This window comes from Humulus lupulus, chromosome 1, assembly GCF_963169125.1.
Source record: "Humulus lupulus chromosome 1, drHumLupu1.1, whole genome shotgun sequence".
NCBI lineage: Eukaryota > Viridiplantae > Streptophyta > Magnoliopsida > Rosales > Cannabaceae > Humulus > Humulus lupulus.
The window spans coordinates 309,339,870-309,354,895 of record NC_084793.1 but is presented as its reverse complement, the minus strand read 5'-3'; the positions used below and the strand labels follow the sequence as shown (position 1 = coordinate 309,354,895).

Genomic DNA, 15,026 nt, shown 5'->3' with positions numbered 1-15,026 from the left:
GATAGACTAATTAATTTGATAATTAGTCTTTTTTTTACTATGCTATATCTTAATGTATAGCAACACTATCTACTTTGTCTTTGTCCGACTAGAAACATTGAATAAACTAAACTAAACTTTACATTATAATATTTTTCTTTGAATAAATCTACAAGAATTTGACTCTTTGGACTATAAAACCTTGGATTTACATATCAATCAACTCACACCATCTTCCACTTTTCACAAACTTGCTCACTTGTTCTTGTTATTGTTACCCTTTTTCGAAATTTTGAGTACTAAAAAAATGGCAGAAAGAAGAGTGATAGGTTGGGCTGCCAGAGACTCAACCGGTATTCTGTCCTCCTATTCATTTAGTCTCAGGTTATTATGTTTTTGAAACTGGTTTTTTCTTGTTGTTGAATTTTTGTAACTGGTTCTTATAAAGTGGGTAAGTGTTAATATGCTGAATATTGTTGTAATGAACAGAAAAACAGGTCCAGAAGATGTAGTACTAAAGGTATTGTACTGTGGAATTGATCATACAGATCTTCATCAAATGAGGAATGAACTTCTTTCAACTAATTACCCTTTGGTACCAGGGTAAAATCACTCTTCTTCTTTTTTTTCATCAAGCTCTTGTACAATTTTGTTATATGAAATGAAGAGTACTATGGTACCCAATTTTGATATAAAAAAATGCATTATTTTTTGGGGATTTTTCATAAATATGGCTTTTATGCAATTAATGTGCAAAAATATGGAGATTATACTTTTTATAATATGTATGGAAAAATTTATTAAAGAAAAAAAAACATTATGAGAAATACAATTGCTAACTAACTAAATATGGAAAACTTGATTAAAAGTAAAATTATGACATAAACTAACTTTTATACAAAAATATAGGAACTAAATCATACAAGTGAAAATTCTTAAAAAAAAAAGTCTAATACCATCTTGTTATGAGTTATTAGTATTTTTCATGCTACAATTTTCCCAAGTGGTATTTTTAGATGAGATATGTCCTTTTAAAGTTATATTGTCGTTTTACAAGTATGACCATCACTTTATACGAATTAACTTCAATGTCGTTTTACCAACTTCTATTGTCGTTTTGCCTGGTTATGTATTTGCAGGCATGAAGTAGTGGGTGAAGTTGAAGAGTTGGGTTCAGAAGTAAGAAAATTCAAAGTTGGGGACAAAGTTGGAGTAGGCTGCGTAATTGGGTCTTGTGCGGACTGCTCTTCCTGCAAATCCAACAAAGAGAACTATTGCACCAAACAAATTTTCACTGTTGGTGGCACCTTCCCAGATGGAGCTCCCTCTCGTGGAGGCTTCTCCTCTACCATGGTGGTTCACCAAGCGTAAGCAATCCCAAATCAGTTTGCTTTTTTTTTTCTGGGTATTTTCTCTTTTTCAACATAATCATTGATAGAGGTGAGCATCGGTCGGTTTGGACAATTTTTTCATAACATAAAATCCAGAATTCAGTTTTCGGTCCAGATTGGTGCAATCCAAAAATCGACCGACCAAACCAGTTAAAAGAAAAAATCGACCAAACCGAATTTATTATTTTTTTTATTTTTGAAAGTTTTAGTTAAAAATCTAAAAAATTTGGATTGTTGGAATCCATGTTTGTGCATTTTTAAAACATAAGTATATAGAACATAATTTCATATTTTTTTATTTTTATCTAATAATTTTAATAATTAATAATTATATAATATTATATTAGTATATATTATATTGTTCGATCGGTTTCGGTTCCGCCGGTCGGTCCACACAAAATTTTCAAACCAACCGATCAGTGGCAGTTTGCGCCGTTGACGGTTTTTTTGGTGTTCGGTTTAATTGGTTTCGGTTTTTTCAGTGTTTGGAAGGTTGGTGTACACAGTTTTTTCGGTTTTTCGGACTTTATGCTCAGCCCTAATCATTGAAACTAGTGTGTATCTATGTGTACTACTACCACAGGTTTGTTGCAAGGATACCAGACAAACTAGCATTGGAACAGACAGCTCCACTATTGTGTGCTGGTGTGACAGCTTACAGTCCTTTGAAACAACTCACTAAAGGTTCTTCTAATGAGGTGTTGAGAGTTGGAATATTGGGGTTAGGAGGAGTTGGGCATTTGGGGGTGATCATAGCCAAGGCAATGGGACACCATGTGACAGTAATAAGCACTTCTGGTAAGAAAAAGGCGGAGGCTTTAGAGCATTTAGGGGCTGATTCTTACCTGGTTAGCTCCGACTCGGCCGAGATGGAGGCGGCAGCCGCCAGTCTAGACTATATTTTGGACACTGTTCCAGCATTTCACAACATACAAGCCTACCTTTCATTGCTGAAAATTGAGGGAAGGCTTGTGATAGTTGGGGCATCTCCTCAGCCACTTCAGTTTATAGCTAGTGAATTGAGTCTTGGTATGTATGTCTGACTTACTTTAATACTTGCTTGTTGAGTTTTTGCATTGAAAATTTGCTGAGATTGATCTTGTTTATGAATGAAGGCAAGAAGACTATTGGAGGGAGTTTCATTGGAAGCATGAAGGAGACTGAGGATTTATTAGAGTTTTGGGCAGAGAAAGGTCTGAAGACAATGATTGAGGTGGTGAAGATGGATTATGTGAACAAGGCTTTCGAGAGAATGGAAAGGAACGATGTTAGATATAGGTTTGTGCTGGATGTGGCTGGAAGCAATCTTCATTGATGACACAATAATGTCCTCTCTAAATCTTCATGTCAAAATTGCCGATGAGAATCGACAATTTTCGTTTTTTCAAATAAAAGCAGTACTCATGTACAATAATATGTATGGAGAAATGGAGAGATGAGACTAAATATGTTCTGTGAAGAAGCCAACACAATAATGGAGGATCAAGATTTAATCAAACGTCTTACCCCTAACTTAAACATTTATATATGCAAGATAATAACACCATCCTTTAACACAAATAGAGTTTAATTGAACTGGAAAGCTACTAGAGTAGTAGAGTAAGAGTTGTCATTTCTAACAGATTCAAAGTAGTGAATTATACAGCAACGCCCATTTTCCATTTCCAAATGTTATGCAGAAAATAACAGCGAGTGACTTCATGAATCTCTTTAGGAAAGAAAGAATGAACTAATGCTACTAGTACAACAATTGGAAGATATATCTACCTGGATTTTGAGTTCATAAGTCAAAAACAAAAAGGATTAAGATGGTCATCGAACTTGCCACCGGACTTCGATATCTGATGATGGCAGATTAGTTTTAGGGATAGATGTTCAGTCATCTTTCCCCTTGCCCTTTCCTTCGACACCTTTCGTGCTATCGTAGGTTGAAAGGAAGAATGTACTCTGATTTTTCTGCAAAAACCTGCATGAAGCATATAGTGTTTAACTCGTAGGAGTGTTGTTTTTCAGAAGAAGATCAAGATGAACGTTCTGTCATAACAAAATCAATTGGAAATTAGAATGAATATGAAACTCGAAAGTGTACGTACTTAAGAAAATCAAGCAGTTTCTGTTGCAAGCGGGTCAGTGTTTCCTCCTCGATGTTTACATAAGCCAATAACTCTGGCAACTTAACTGCAGCCCCAGAAATCTTCATTATCAGATAAAAAATTCCAAATATGAACGACAGAATTCAAAGACATAATTTACTTTTAGAAAATTCCAAGTAACTTGAATAATCTTAGTAGCATGGGATGCAGGACATATTTGGAATCCATATGTTCGGCCGACGGTGCAAACCGCCACTGTTCGGCCGGTTTGGAAATTTTGGGTGAACCGACCAAAAAAACCGAAACCGACCGAACACAATAAAATAATAATATAATATTATATAATTTTAATTATTAAAATTTTTAATAAAAATAAAAAAAAAACTTAGGGCACTTGTAAATGTAATTATGTTCTATATATTTATGTTTTAAAAACACACAAAAATGGATTCTAACAATCCAAATTTTTTAATTTTTTAACTAAAACTTTCAAAATAAAATAAATAAATAAATAATCAATTCGGTTTGGTCGGTTTAACCGACCAAACCGCAGTCCAAAACGGTCGGTTTTTTTTTTAAACTGGTTTGGTTCGGTCGGTTTTTGGATTGCACCAATCCGAACCGAAAACCGAATTCTGGATTTTTTTTGTGAAAAAACCGCCCAAACCGACCGATGCTCACCCCTAGTTATGGCATCAAAGACTTGGCCACATCAGTGAAAGAGGTATTGCTGAACTGTTAAAACAGGGTGTTCTCAGTGGAAAACTTAGTGGCAAGCTAGATTTTTGTGAAGAGTGCATCTATGGGAAGCACTGCAGAGTGAAATTTGGCCAAGGTACTCACACTACAACAGCTCCATTAGCTTATATTCACTCTGACTTATGGGGACCCTCCAAGGTTCCATCTTTGGATGGAGCAAACTACTTCATGAGCATTGTTGATGATTACTCAAGGAAAGTTTGGGTAATGCTCTTGAAGTCTAAAGATCAAGCCCTAGAGAGTTTCATTGCTTGGAAAACTCTCACTGAAAACCAGGTTGGTTTGAGAGTCAAGAAACTCAGGACCGATAATGGGCTTGAATTCTGCTCCAAGGAGTTTGATAAATTCTGTAGTAGTGTGGGAATTGCAAGGCATAACACTGTTAGAAAAACCCCTCAGCAAAATGGAGTTGCTGAGAGGATGAACAGAACTCTCTTAGAGAGAGTGAGATGCATGTTAAAGGGTGCAAACCTTGAGAGGAAATTATGGGGAGAAGCTGTCACTACAGCCAACTACTTGATAAACAGGTGTCCCTCAGTAGCTTTGAAATTCAAAACTCCTCAAGAAGCTTGGACTGAGAAGAAACCAAGCTATGAACACTTGAAAGTGTTTGGCTGCACAGCATATGCACATATAAGACAAGATAAGCTCGAGCCTAGAGCTATCAAGTGCATATTCATTGGATACCCCAATGGTGTTAAAGGGTACAAACTGTGGTGCCTAGAAGAAGGTTTTAAGAGGTGCATCATTAGTCGAGATGTGGTTTTTAGAGAAGAAGAGATGCCAATGAAGATCAGTAAAGATACTGACAGCAGAATAAATCATGCCACAACTCAGGTGGAAGTCGACAAAGGTGCAAATGCTCAAAAGAAACTATTGGAGCAGATCAAACTGAACACACTCAACGAGTTGAGACAACAAGTGAGTTGAGTGGTTATCAGTTGGCTAGGGACAGGAAAAGAAGGGAGATCAAGGCACCAGAAAGACTGGGATATGCAGACTTCATTGCATATGCTCTGTCTGTTGCAGAAGAAGAAATCAATTCGGATCCCCTAACTGTCCAAGAGGCTCTCAACAGACCTGAAGGTAAAGCCTGGAAGAAGGCTATGGATGATGAACTGGAATCTCTAAAGAAAAATAGAACATGGATTGTAGTAAACAAACCTGATCATGCTAGACTTGTAGGCTGCAAATGGATCTCGAAGGTAAAGGAAGGGATACCTGGGGTTGAGCAAACAAGATTCAAGGCTAGGCTAGTAGCAAAGGGCTTCACTCAGAAGGAGGGGTTAGATTTTAATGAAATTTTCTCTCCAGTTATAAAACAAACATCAATTTGAGTCATGTTAGCCAAAGCAGCCAAAGATCACCTTGAGGTGGACCAAATGGATGTGAAGACAACATTTCTTCATGGTGAGCTTGAAGAAGAAATCTACATGGAACAACCTCAAGGATATGACAATGGTAATCCTAATCAAGTCTGTCTACTCAAGAGGTCCCTATATGGACTGAAACAGGCTACCAGGCAATGGAATATCAGGTTTGACAGCTTTATCACTAGTATTGGTTTCACTAAGAGTCAGTATGATCCTTGTGTGTACATCAATCAACATCTATACTTGCTTCTGTATGTTGATGACATACTGATTGTTGGGAAAAACAAGAGTGAAATCAAGAGAATCAAAGAAAAGCTGAGTGAGGAATTTGAAATGAAAGACCTTGGCAAGGCCAAGAAAATTCTGGGGATAGAGATTGATCAAAGCCAAAAAGGGGTGATCAAACTATCACAAGAAAGCTACTTGAAGAAAGTATTAGAAAAGTTTGGTAGAGACAACTCTAAAGTTGTGTCCACACCTCTAGCTCCATACTTCAAACTTTCTCAATCTCAGAATCCTCAAACAGAAGCAGAAAAGAAACTCATGGAGAAAATTCCTTACACTAGTATTGTGGGAAGCCTAATGTATGCCATGGTCTGTACTAGAGCAGACCTGGCACATACTCTAAGTGTTGTGAGCAGATTCATGGCTAATCCTGGAGATGCTCATTGGTCAGCTGTCAAATGGATACTCAGGTACATCAAAGGCTCACTTAACCTGGGGTTAATCTACAATGATAAAACAGAGACAACGGAAGATGTTGTAGGTTATGTTGACAGTGACTATGCAGCAAAAATAGACACTAGAAGGTCTCTTACTGGTCTAGTGTTTACTGCATTTGGTGGAGCAGTCAGTTGGAAATCAAACCTGCAGAAAGTTGTTGCCCTCTCCACTACTGAAGCAGAATACATGGCAGCAACTGAAGCTTTCAAAGAAGCTCTTTGGTTAAAGGGTCTAACACATGAACTTGGCTTAAACTCGAGCAACATAACTGTCTACTGTGACAATCAAAGTGCGCTGCACTTGATTAAAAATCCTATGCTACATGAGAGGTCTAAGCACATAGACATAAAGTTTCACTTTATCAGAGAAATTGTAGCAAAGGGAGATGTTCAAGCCAAGAAAATCAGTACTGATGAAAATCCAGCTGACATATTGACAAAGAGTGTAAACTTGACAAAGTTCAAGCACTGTCTAAGTCTACTCAACATCGACAAGTGCTGATACTTCAAACTCATTATCAGGTTCATCAGCTCATCAGCTTCATTTCAGTTTAAAATGACTAATCTAAGGTGGATTTGTAGTGTTAGATCAGTCATTTAAAACATTCTCTTGCTGATGTGTCCTTATTTTCTTTTAATAGCTTTCTTAATCAGCATTAGTAACAGATTGTACTAACTGCTCTACTACTTTAAATAGACCTTGTACTCATTATACTGTTATGATTGAGATTAGAAAACCAGAGAGAGAACGAGAGTTTTACAGAGTGTTTTACGAGGGTTGTAAACGGATTCAAGTGTATCTGATCTTGATTCCCCATTGGTGAGGTATTGTGTAATTCAGAAGCTAGTTCTCGTGTATGTTTCTCTCTCTCTCTTGTACTGATTTCAATTATCAATAAAGGTCTCATTTTCTATTCAATGTTCTGGTAATTCTATTAGCTCTACTCTCTGTTTTTTAGTTTGCTATTATTACAGTTCAGTTTACAAACTGTTTGTATATTTTTCTTTGTCTTCCATTGCTGCTATGTTCTTTTGCTCTAGTTCTTGAGGGTGATTCCAATCACTACATATATCTACCTGGATTTTGAGTCCATAAGTCAAAAACAAAAAGGATTAAGATGGTCATCGAACTTGCCACCGGACTTCGATATCTGATGATGGCAGATTAGTTTTAGGGGTAGGTGTTCAGTCATCTTTCCCTTTGCCCTTTCCTTCAACACCTTTCGTGCTATCGTAGGTTGAAGGGAAGAATGTACTCTGATTTTTCTGCAAAAACCTGCATGAAGCATATAGTGTTTAACTCATAGGAGTGTTGTTTTTCAGAAGAAGATCAAGATGAACGTTCTGTCGTAACGAAATCAATTGGAAATTAGAATGAATATGAAACTCGAAAGAGTACGTACTTAAGAAAATCAAGCAGTTTCTGTTGCAAGCAAGTCAGTGTTTCCTCCTCGATGTTTACATACGCCAATAACTCTTGCAACTTAACTGCAGCCCCAAAAATCTTCATTATCAGATAAAAAATTCCAAATGTGAACGATAGAATTCAAAGACATAATTCACTTTTAGAAAATTCCAAGTAACTTGAATAATCTCAGTAGCATGGGATGCAGGACATATTTGGAATCCATATATGTTAAAGGACTATTCAAAAAAGTTTGTATGTTTTAGTATCAGTATATCATATCATAACATAACATATCATATCGTATCATATCATATCATTCTGTTTGTTTGGTGAGAAAATACATGAAACCAAAACAGAAAATGATGTGAAAAAAAAAAGATAGCATAGTGAGAGAATTACTTACTGTATTGAAGAACAAAAAAGCTTTAAAACTGGTTTCAAGGCAGAGAGTGCATGTAACGCCCTGGCTACCCCAGAACAGTTACGGTGAACTGTGAACCGGAAATTTGACCCGCTACCCGAGTCCTTTGGTTAAAATGTGATCTAGGTGTCATTAACAGGTTAAGGTGCAAAACCAGTAAAAAGGAAAGGGCACTTTTCATTAAGTAAATAAACTGCTCATGAGCCTTTTAAAATATTTACAAGATGTTCGTAATACAAAAGAGTTGCTACAGTTCCAAATTTACAATCCCCGCCGGCCTAAGCGGCAAAAATAGGGTAAACCCCTAGTCCCTCTGAGAACTCCTTGACCGTGGCAGTCAAGCGGCCCTGTATGTACATTACATCGCCCAAGCTCTCCACTCAAGGCTGGCCAAGCTTTTCCTTTCCTTTACCTGCACCACATAGCACCCATGAGCCAAGGCCCAGCAAGAAAACATAATAAAACATGATGTAATATCAACAACATTCATAATAACCACTCAGGACTATCAGTCCCACAAATAGGTGACAATAGCCAAAAGTCACAGTAATGAGCATCGCTCCCTCTAGCCATGTGACGATAGGGTCACCAGGGCTTAATTGACAGGTGATTTCTTTCATAAGCTTGATCAGGACAGGTGCATGGTGATTGGTCACCAACATAACCTTCCTCACGACTCTAGAGTCAAAACTATGGACAACGTCCCTTAGCCTTGTGACAGACAGTCACCGGGGTCATATACCTTGGCTATAATCATCTGGCCGTAGACCAGGCAAGCACTTATAAGTTTCTCGACCCTAGGGTCGGTCTGGCATTAATGCTATAGAGCCATTCAATGCATGATTCTCGACTTTAGAGTCAGTCCCTGACTAGTCAGTGTCTCAAACAGGTAACCAACGTTCAACAGCATTTAATATGCAATCCACGTCCACATATATCAACCAACATGCTTCAAGTATCAAACCACGCATGTCATATATCTATACAGGGTGCAACTGTACTAAAACACCGTTTTCTTACCTCTGGTTCAAGTGAGAATAATTATATGAACGACCCCTGAGAACGATCAACCTTTAAATTCCTCGACGGTCACCTGGTCATAACCAAAATATAGGATTCATCAATAAAAATGATAACTGAGGGTTCCCAAACCAAATCCCAGCCCCCGAGACCTCAAATACTACCCAACCGGGTACTAGGTCCAACCCCGAGGCCTATGGTTTGAATCCCTAAGCTAAAAACCACTTTTAGCAAAGTTTGGCCTTATGGGCCGCGGCCCCAAAAAGCCGTGCCGCGGCACGCCCCCAAGCCCTATCTGCCAGACACGCATGGGCCGCGGCACACAAAAGCTGTGCCGCGGCACCCAGCCCAGAAAAGCTAGAACGGCCACACACGAACTAGATTTTCAACCCTGCATTTCCCTTCACAAACCAGACCTTCTAACCCTCTCTAAACCTCTTCCAAACATCCAATTCAACCCTTAAACCTTACCCATACACCTCCTCACAAAAACCCAATCAACTAACACCAAAAACCTCCTTTGATTCTCACTTCCCACATCAAACTCATGATTCAAAAGCTAGAACAAAAACAGAGCTTAACTTGAATTCAATGGTCAAAGCTTACCTTAGAACCTGTTTTGAACTTCCCACACAAGCAGAAACAAGTCTCCAACCCAGCCCTAAGTTCCTTTAGCTTGAATCCACAACTAGAGCTCAAAACACCAAAGAAGGAAATGGAGGAATTTGTACGGGAAGAGAAAAGAAACTAACCCCTGTTTTACTCTGTTTTATTCTACAGTCTTCAGCCACTTAAGTTCATATATATCCACCCCTAAAAAGACCAAAATGCCCTTGTGTCATCTAAAGCCTTTCAAACTACTCTAGGGGTAAAATTGGTACTTCTAGCTTAACCCATTAATCATAATTAACGCTTCCCAATTCCCGCTAATCTCAATATCCTCAAACACCAATGTTTCGTAACCCATTACCCTAAAATCCCCGGTAACGCTATAACCTTTAATATCACCTCGAGACTCACCCCGAGCCCCGAGCTCAAACCTGTTATGACCAAACCGATAAATCACGTTTAAAGATCGTCTCATGTCGAAATACTCGAACCAATCCACATTATAATGTGGTCTCACAATATATCATTATCGCACATACAAATATACAATTATACCCTCAACGGGCCAAATTACCATAATACCCCTGTAAACAAATGTGGACTCGCATGCATGCATTTAACATTCTATTATAATATAATTCTCATAAACATGCATAAACACATTTAATGGCATAATTAAATAGTTATGTCCCTCCCGGCCTACTAACCCAGCCATTAACCATAATAGGGAATCCGGGGCATTACAGTGCAAAAATGGCTTCCAATGAGAAAAGAGAGAGAGAGAGAGAGAGAGCCGGCTGTGAGAGATAGTAGCTGTGCCGGCTGGTACATTTAAAAAATCCAACGTTCACTATCAGTATTAGAATATTATTATAATAATTAATTATTTGGGCTAATTAGTATTAATATAGGATTTGTTTGAATAGTCGTTTAGCTAATGACAAGAGTATTTGGCTTTTTGGCTTGATCACAAGAAAACTGTGTAATAAACAACTCCAAACATTTTTGCAAATATATTTTAATGAGATTTGGTTTTTTGGGTTAATTTTTGGTGTGCCTTTTGGATTAGTCTCTCTGTCTCAACTATGCTCTCATTGCGCCACAGTAGTAGACGAGTGAGTGAGATTTCTTATTACTGATTTGCATATTATTGGGTTGTTTGGATTCTAAGAAAATGGACATGCATTATTGGGTTGATTATTCATTTTTTAGAATGAAAAGTAACATCAAGCATATACTGATATCTAATATTGGTTTTTTTTTTGGAATTTTTGAGGTTTTTTTTTGGAGTATTTGTAGAAAATGATTTTCCTCCTCATAATGAAGGTTGTAGTTCTTTATTGTTTCTCATGTTATATATTAATGAAGATCTTATGGGTGACTAGTAGTTGTTTATTATGTTGATTTTTAGACTTTTTGAATATATATATATATATACAGGAATTCTCTTGTAGGGTTTCACTTTAAGCTTTAACGGTAGAATTCTTAGTGTTTACAATCCGTTAACAATTTTCGGCGCAATTTTGTTTTTATGACCGTATATATTGTAGCTATTTAGAGCATCCTACAAATTTTCAGAAAATTCCGAATAATTTACAATATCGAAAACTAAGTTCAAACATGTAGTTGCACGTGTGACTAATTTTTTTTATATAGGTTTTAACTACTATTTATAGGTTCTTTAGTTGTCTAACAGCCTTTTGTTCTTTTTTTTTGGTTTATTTAAGGTTTCCTTTATGAACATCTCTTATGTTATTTGACTTTTCTAAAAAAATTGCTTCTAATCTGTAAAATCCCGATTTTGAGGGATTTGTTTCTATTTTTAGTTTATTGGCATTTTTGTTTTTAGTCAAAATTAATATTGTATTTATTGATTAAATCCTTTTATTGTGTAATATTCTCTGCTGTAATGTCTATTTCCGTATATAGAATAAATCTGGAATTATCTTGGAAATATTCTTGTCATTTATTCTTTTTGTCTCGGTTAGGAAAGTCTGGGTATTTTTGGTTCCAGCAGAATCCGGTTCTGTCTAAACAGGTGGATATTTACCCTATTTAGAATTATCTTGTGCATCAAGTAATCAATGGTGAATATTCATTATTTATGCTTTTGTTTCTCTATATAAGCTTCTGACCTAGACGATTAGGTTATGACTTCAGAGATTGATTTCATATTTTGTTGAAGTGCCGTTTTCATGTGCAGAGAGCTTTTGTTCTAGAGCTCTTTGTGTTTTGTTTTCTGTTTTTCTTGCATATGTTTTATTAACTGTTTTGCAGGTAAAATTCTCAAGGACACCTTGTTTAAGAGCTTCGGGAGAAGCTTGTAGTGTGAGTCACTCTTCGGGATGACTAGTGCACGGACCAGAAGTTGAAGGGAGTTCAAGTTTCTGAGTCATTTGGAAGTGTTATTAGGAAGTGTCAAATTGCTGGGATTGCGACAATTTAAAGAGGGAGTCTTTAAGATTGTATAAGTCAATTGGTGATTGTAATTTGAATAATTCTTATCTAATAAACTTCATTCTCTGGGCGTGGCCCCGTGGATTAGTAACAACCTGCAAAGGTTGTTGATACCACGTAAAAATTCGTGTGTCCTTTATTTTTTCGTTTCTGATTAAGTAATTCTGTTTACACATATCATACATCTGTTTAAGCATTTCCGCAATCTGTTAAAACGTGTTTTTACATACATCCTTGGATTAATTATTTGAATTAACCAATTAATTTAATTCAAATAAGAGACTTTCAATTGGTATCAGAGAGGTTCACTAAACTCTTAGTGAGATCTTGTGGTTATTTTCCGTTTGATTTGATTTGTGTGAAATGTCTTTCTTTGCAGAAGGTAGTTCGGTGTCTCGACCTCCATTGCTAAATGACTCAAACTACCCATATTGGAAAGTTAGGATGAGAGCCTTCATAAAAGCTCAAGATGAGAAAGCATGGAGAGCAATTTTGTCTGGATGGTCACCTCCTACTAAAAAAGGTGAAGATGGAAGCACAATTATAAAATCTGAACTTGTTTGGGACACAGAAGAAGAAAAATTATCTAGCTATAATAATAAAGCTCTTCACGCCATATTCAATGGTGTTGGAGAAAGTTTTATAAAGCTTGTTTCCACTTGCACCTCTGCTAAAGAAGCCTGGACAATCCTTCAAACTCAATTTGAAGGAACAGCTGATGTCAAGAGATCTCGATTCATTATGCTTCAAACTAGGTTTGATGATCTCAGAATGTCTGATTCTGAGACTTTAACTGAATTCTATGAAAGACTTTCTGATATTGCTAATGAATATTTTTCCTTGGGTGAGAAACTTGATGATTCTGTACTTGTTAGGAAAATTGTTAGAGTTCTACCTGACAGGTTTAATGTGAAGCTCACAGCAATGGAAGAGGCAAAAGATTTCAGCAACATGAAGGTGGAAGAGTTGATGGGATCACTACGAACTTTTGAGCTTAACCAAAAGATTCGTCAAAAGGACAAACCTAACCCATCAAAAGAAAAAGAAAAAACGATTGCTTTCAAAAGCACGGAGATGGAGACTCTTGATGAGGGAGACGGTGATAATGAAATGGCTTTGCTCTCAAAAAAATTTCAAAAATACATGAAAAAGATTTGGAATAGGCAAACCATTGGAAAGGCTCCTAGAGGTAATTTCTCTTACTCTAAACCCTCTTTCTCTAACAAAAAGGGTATTCAGTGCAGGGAATGTGAAGGCTTTGGGCACATCCAGGCTGAATGTGCAAACACTCTCAAAAAGAACAAGAAAGGTATGATCGTTACATGGAGTGACGAAGACTCGGATAACAGTGAAGAGGAAAAAGAGAACGTTGCATTCACAACCAGCGTTTCTGAGTCAACATTGAGAGAGGCCAAAATGGTGTGCCTAAACAATTGTACCAAAGGTGAAAGCTCGGATAGTGATGAATCCGATCTAAATGATGAGTCTCTAGGAGAAGCATACAAAAAATTGTATGAATCATGGGAGAAATTGTGTTATGAGAATCGATCATTGGTTAGTAAGAACAAAGAACTTTCTGCTGAGATTAAAATACTTGTTGATCAAAATGAATTGCTTGAAAATGATTTTAATTCGAAAATTAATGAAATAAGCAAATTGACAAAAGATCTTGAGAATCTCAATAAGAATGTTAGCATGCTTAACCCTGGATCTACTGTTTTTGAGGAAATTCAGAATGCAGCTCAACAAGGGCACATAGGACTTGGAGCCTCAAGTTCTCAAAAAGTGCAAAAAACTGTGTTTGTTTCTGCAGGGTTATTGGCACCTGAAAGTTCTGCTCCCACAGGTATAGTGTCTGACTCAACAGAAAACAAACCTGTTGTTACAGAAAAAAGGTTCACTGGTCGTAAGAACAAAGGTAAGAGTACTGTGTTTATTCCCACATGTCACTTCTGTGGGAGAAAGGGACATATTAGACCAAGATGTTTCACTCTCATGAATTTTGCTAAAAACAAATACTTTGAAAATTTGAATTATTTCAAAGAAAACATGAAAGTGAAAAGATCTAAATCAAAAAATGTTTGGATTGAAAAGACAAAATGTTTTGCTGGAATTTGTGATGATAGACTTCCTTCGTCTTACTTATGGTATTTTGACAGTGGTTGTTCTAGACATATGACAGGTAACAAGACAATTCTCACTGACATAAGACCTATGCATTGTGGATCAGTCACGTTTGGTAATGGTATTGAAGGTAATGTTCTTGGAATAGGTACTCTTGATTTTGATGGGTTACCAAGAATTAAAGGAATTTTACTTGTTGAAGGACTTAAGGCTAATCTCCTTAGCATTAGCCAAATTTGTGACCAAGGTTTCACGGTCAACTTTGATAAAGAAAATTGTGTTGTGGTAAATCAAGATGGTGAGGAAATTCTTGAAGGGTACAGGTCTAGAGACAATTGTTATACCATGTTACCCTCTTTCATGTGTTATTCTGCCTTAGGTAACAATACTGATGTGTGGCATGCCAAACTTGGGCATATAAACTTTAAACTGTTGAAAAAGTTGTCTCATGCAGGGATTGTTCGTGGCTTACCTAGTTTGGGTAAGGAAACTGAAGGCAAGTGCAAAGAATGCCAACTTGGTAAGCAACTAAAAAGCACTCATAAAAGTGTCTCTGACATTAATACTTCGAAAGTGCTAGAGTTGCTTCACATGGATCTAATGGGTCCAATTCAAGTTGAAAGCTTGAATGGTAAGAGGTATATATTTGTGTGTGTGGATGATTTTTCTA

At 36.9% G+C, this 15,026-nt stretch overlaps 1 protein-coding gene and 1 long non-coding RNA gene across 2 annotated transcripts; one reads left to right on the top strand and one right to left on the bottom strand.

The window, feature by feature from the left end:
* Positions 1-217: 217 nt before the first annotated feature.
* Positions 218-2,947, top strand: LOC133812825 (cinnamyl alcohol dehydrogenase 1-like). Its single transcript, XM_062246646.1, has 5 exons — positions 218-363; positions 469-582; positions 1,119-1,346; positions 1,954-2,399; positions 2,486-2,947. Exons 1-5 carry the CDS (start codon positions 287-289, stop codon positions 2,683-2,685), a joined length of 1,065 nt encoding a protein of 354 aa, XP_062102630.1. The 5' UTR covers positions 218-286; the 3' UTR covers positions 2,686-2,947.
* A 146-nt stretch (positions 2,948-3,093) lies between these two features.
* LOC133812826 (uncharacterized) lies at positions 3,094-3,662 on the bottom strand. Its single transcript, XR_009884030.1, has 2 exons — positions 3,464-3,662; positions 3,094-3,336 (listed from the first exon to the last, which is right to left on the bottom strand). It is a non-coding gene; the product is annotated as an uncharacterized LOC133812826 (long non-coding RNA).
* Between the last annotated feature and the right edge of the window lie 11,364 nt (positions 3,663-15,026).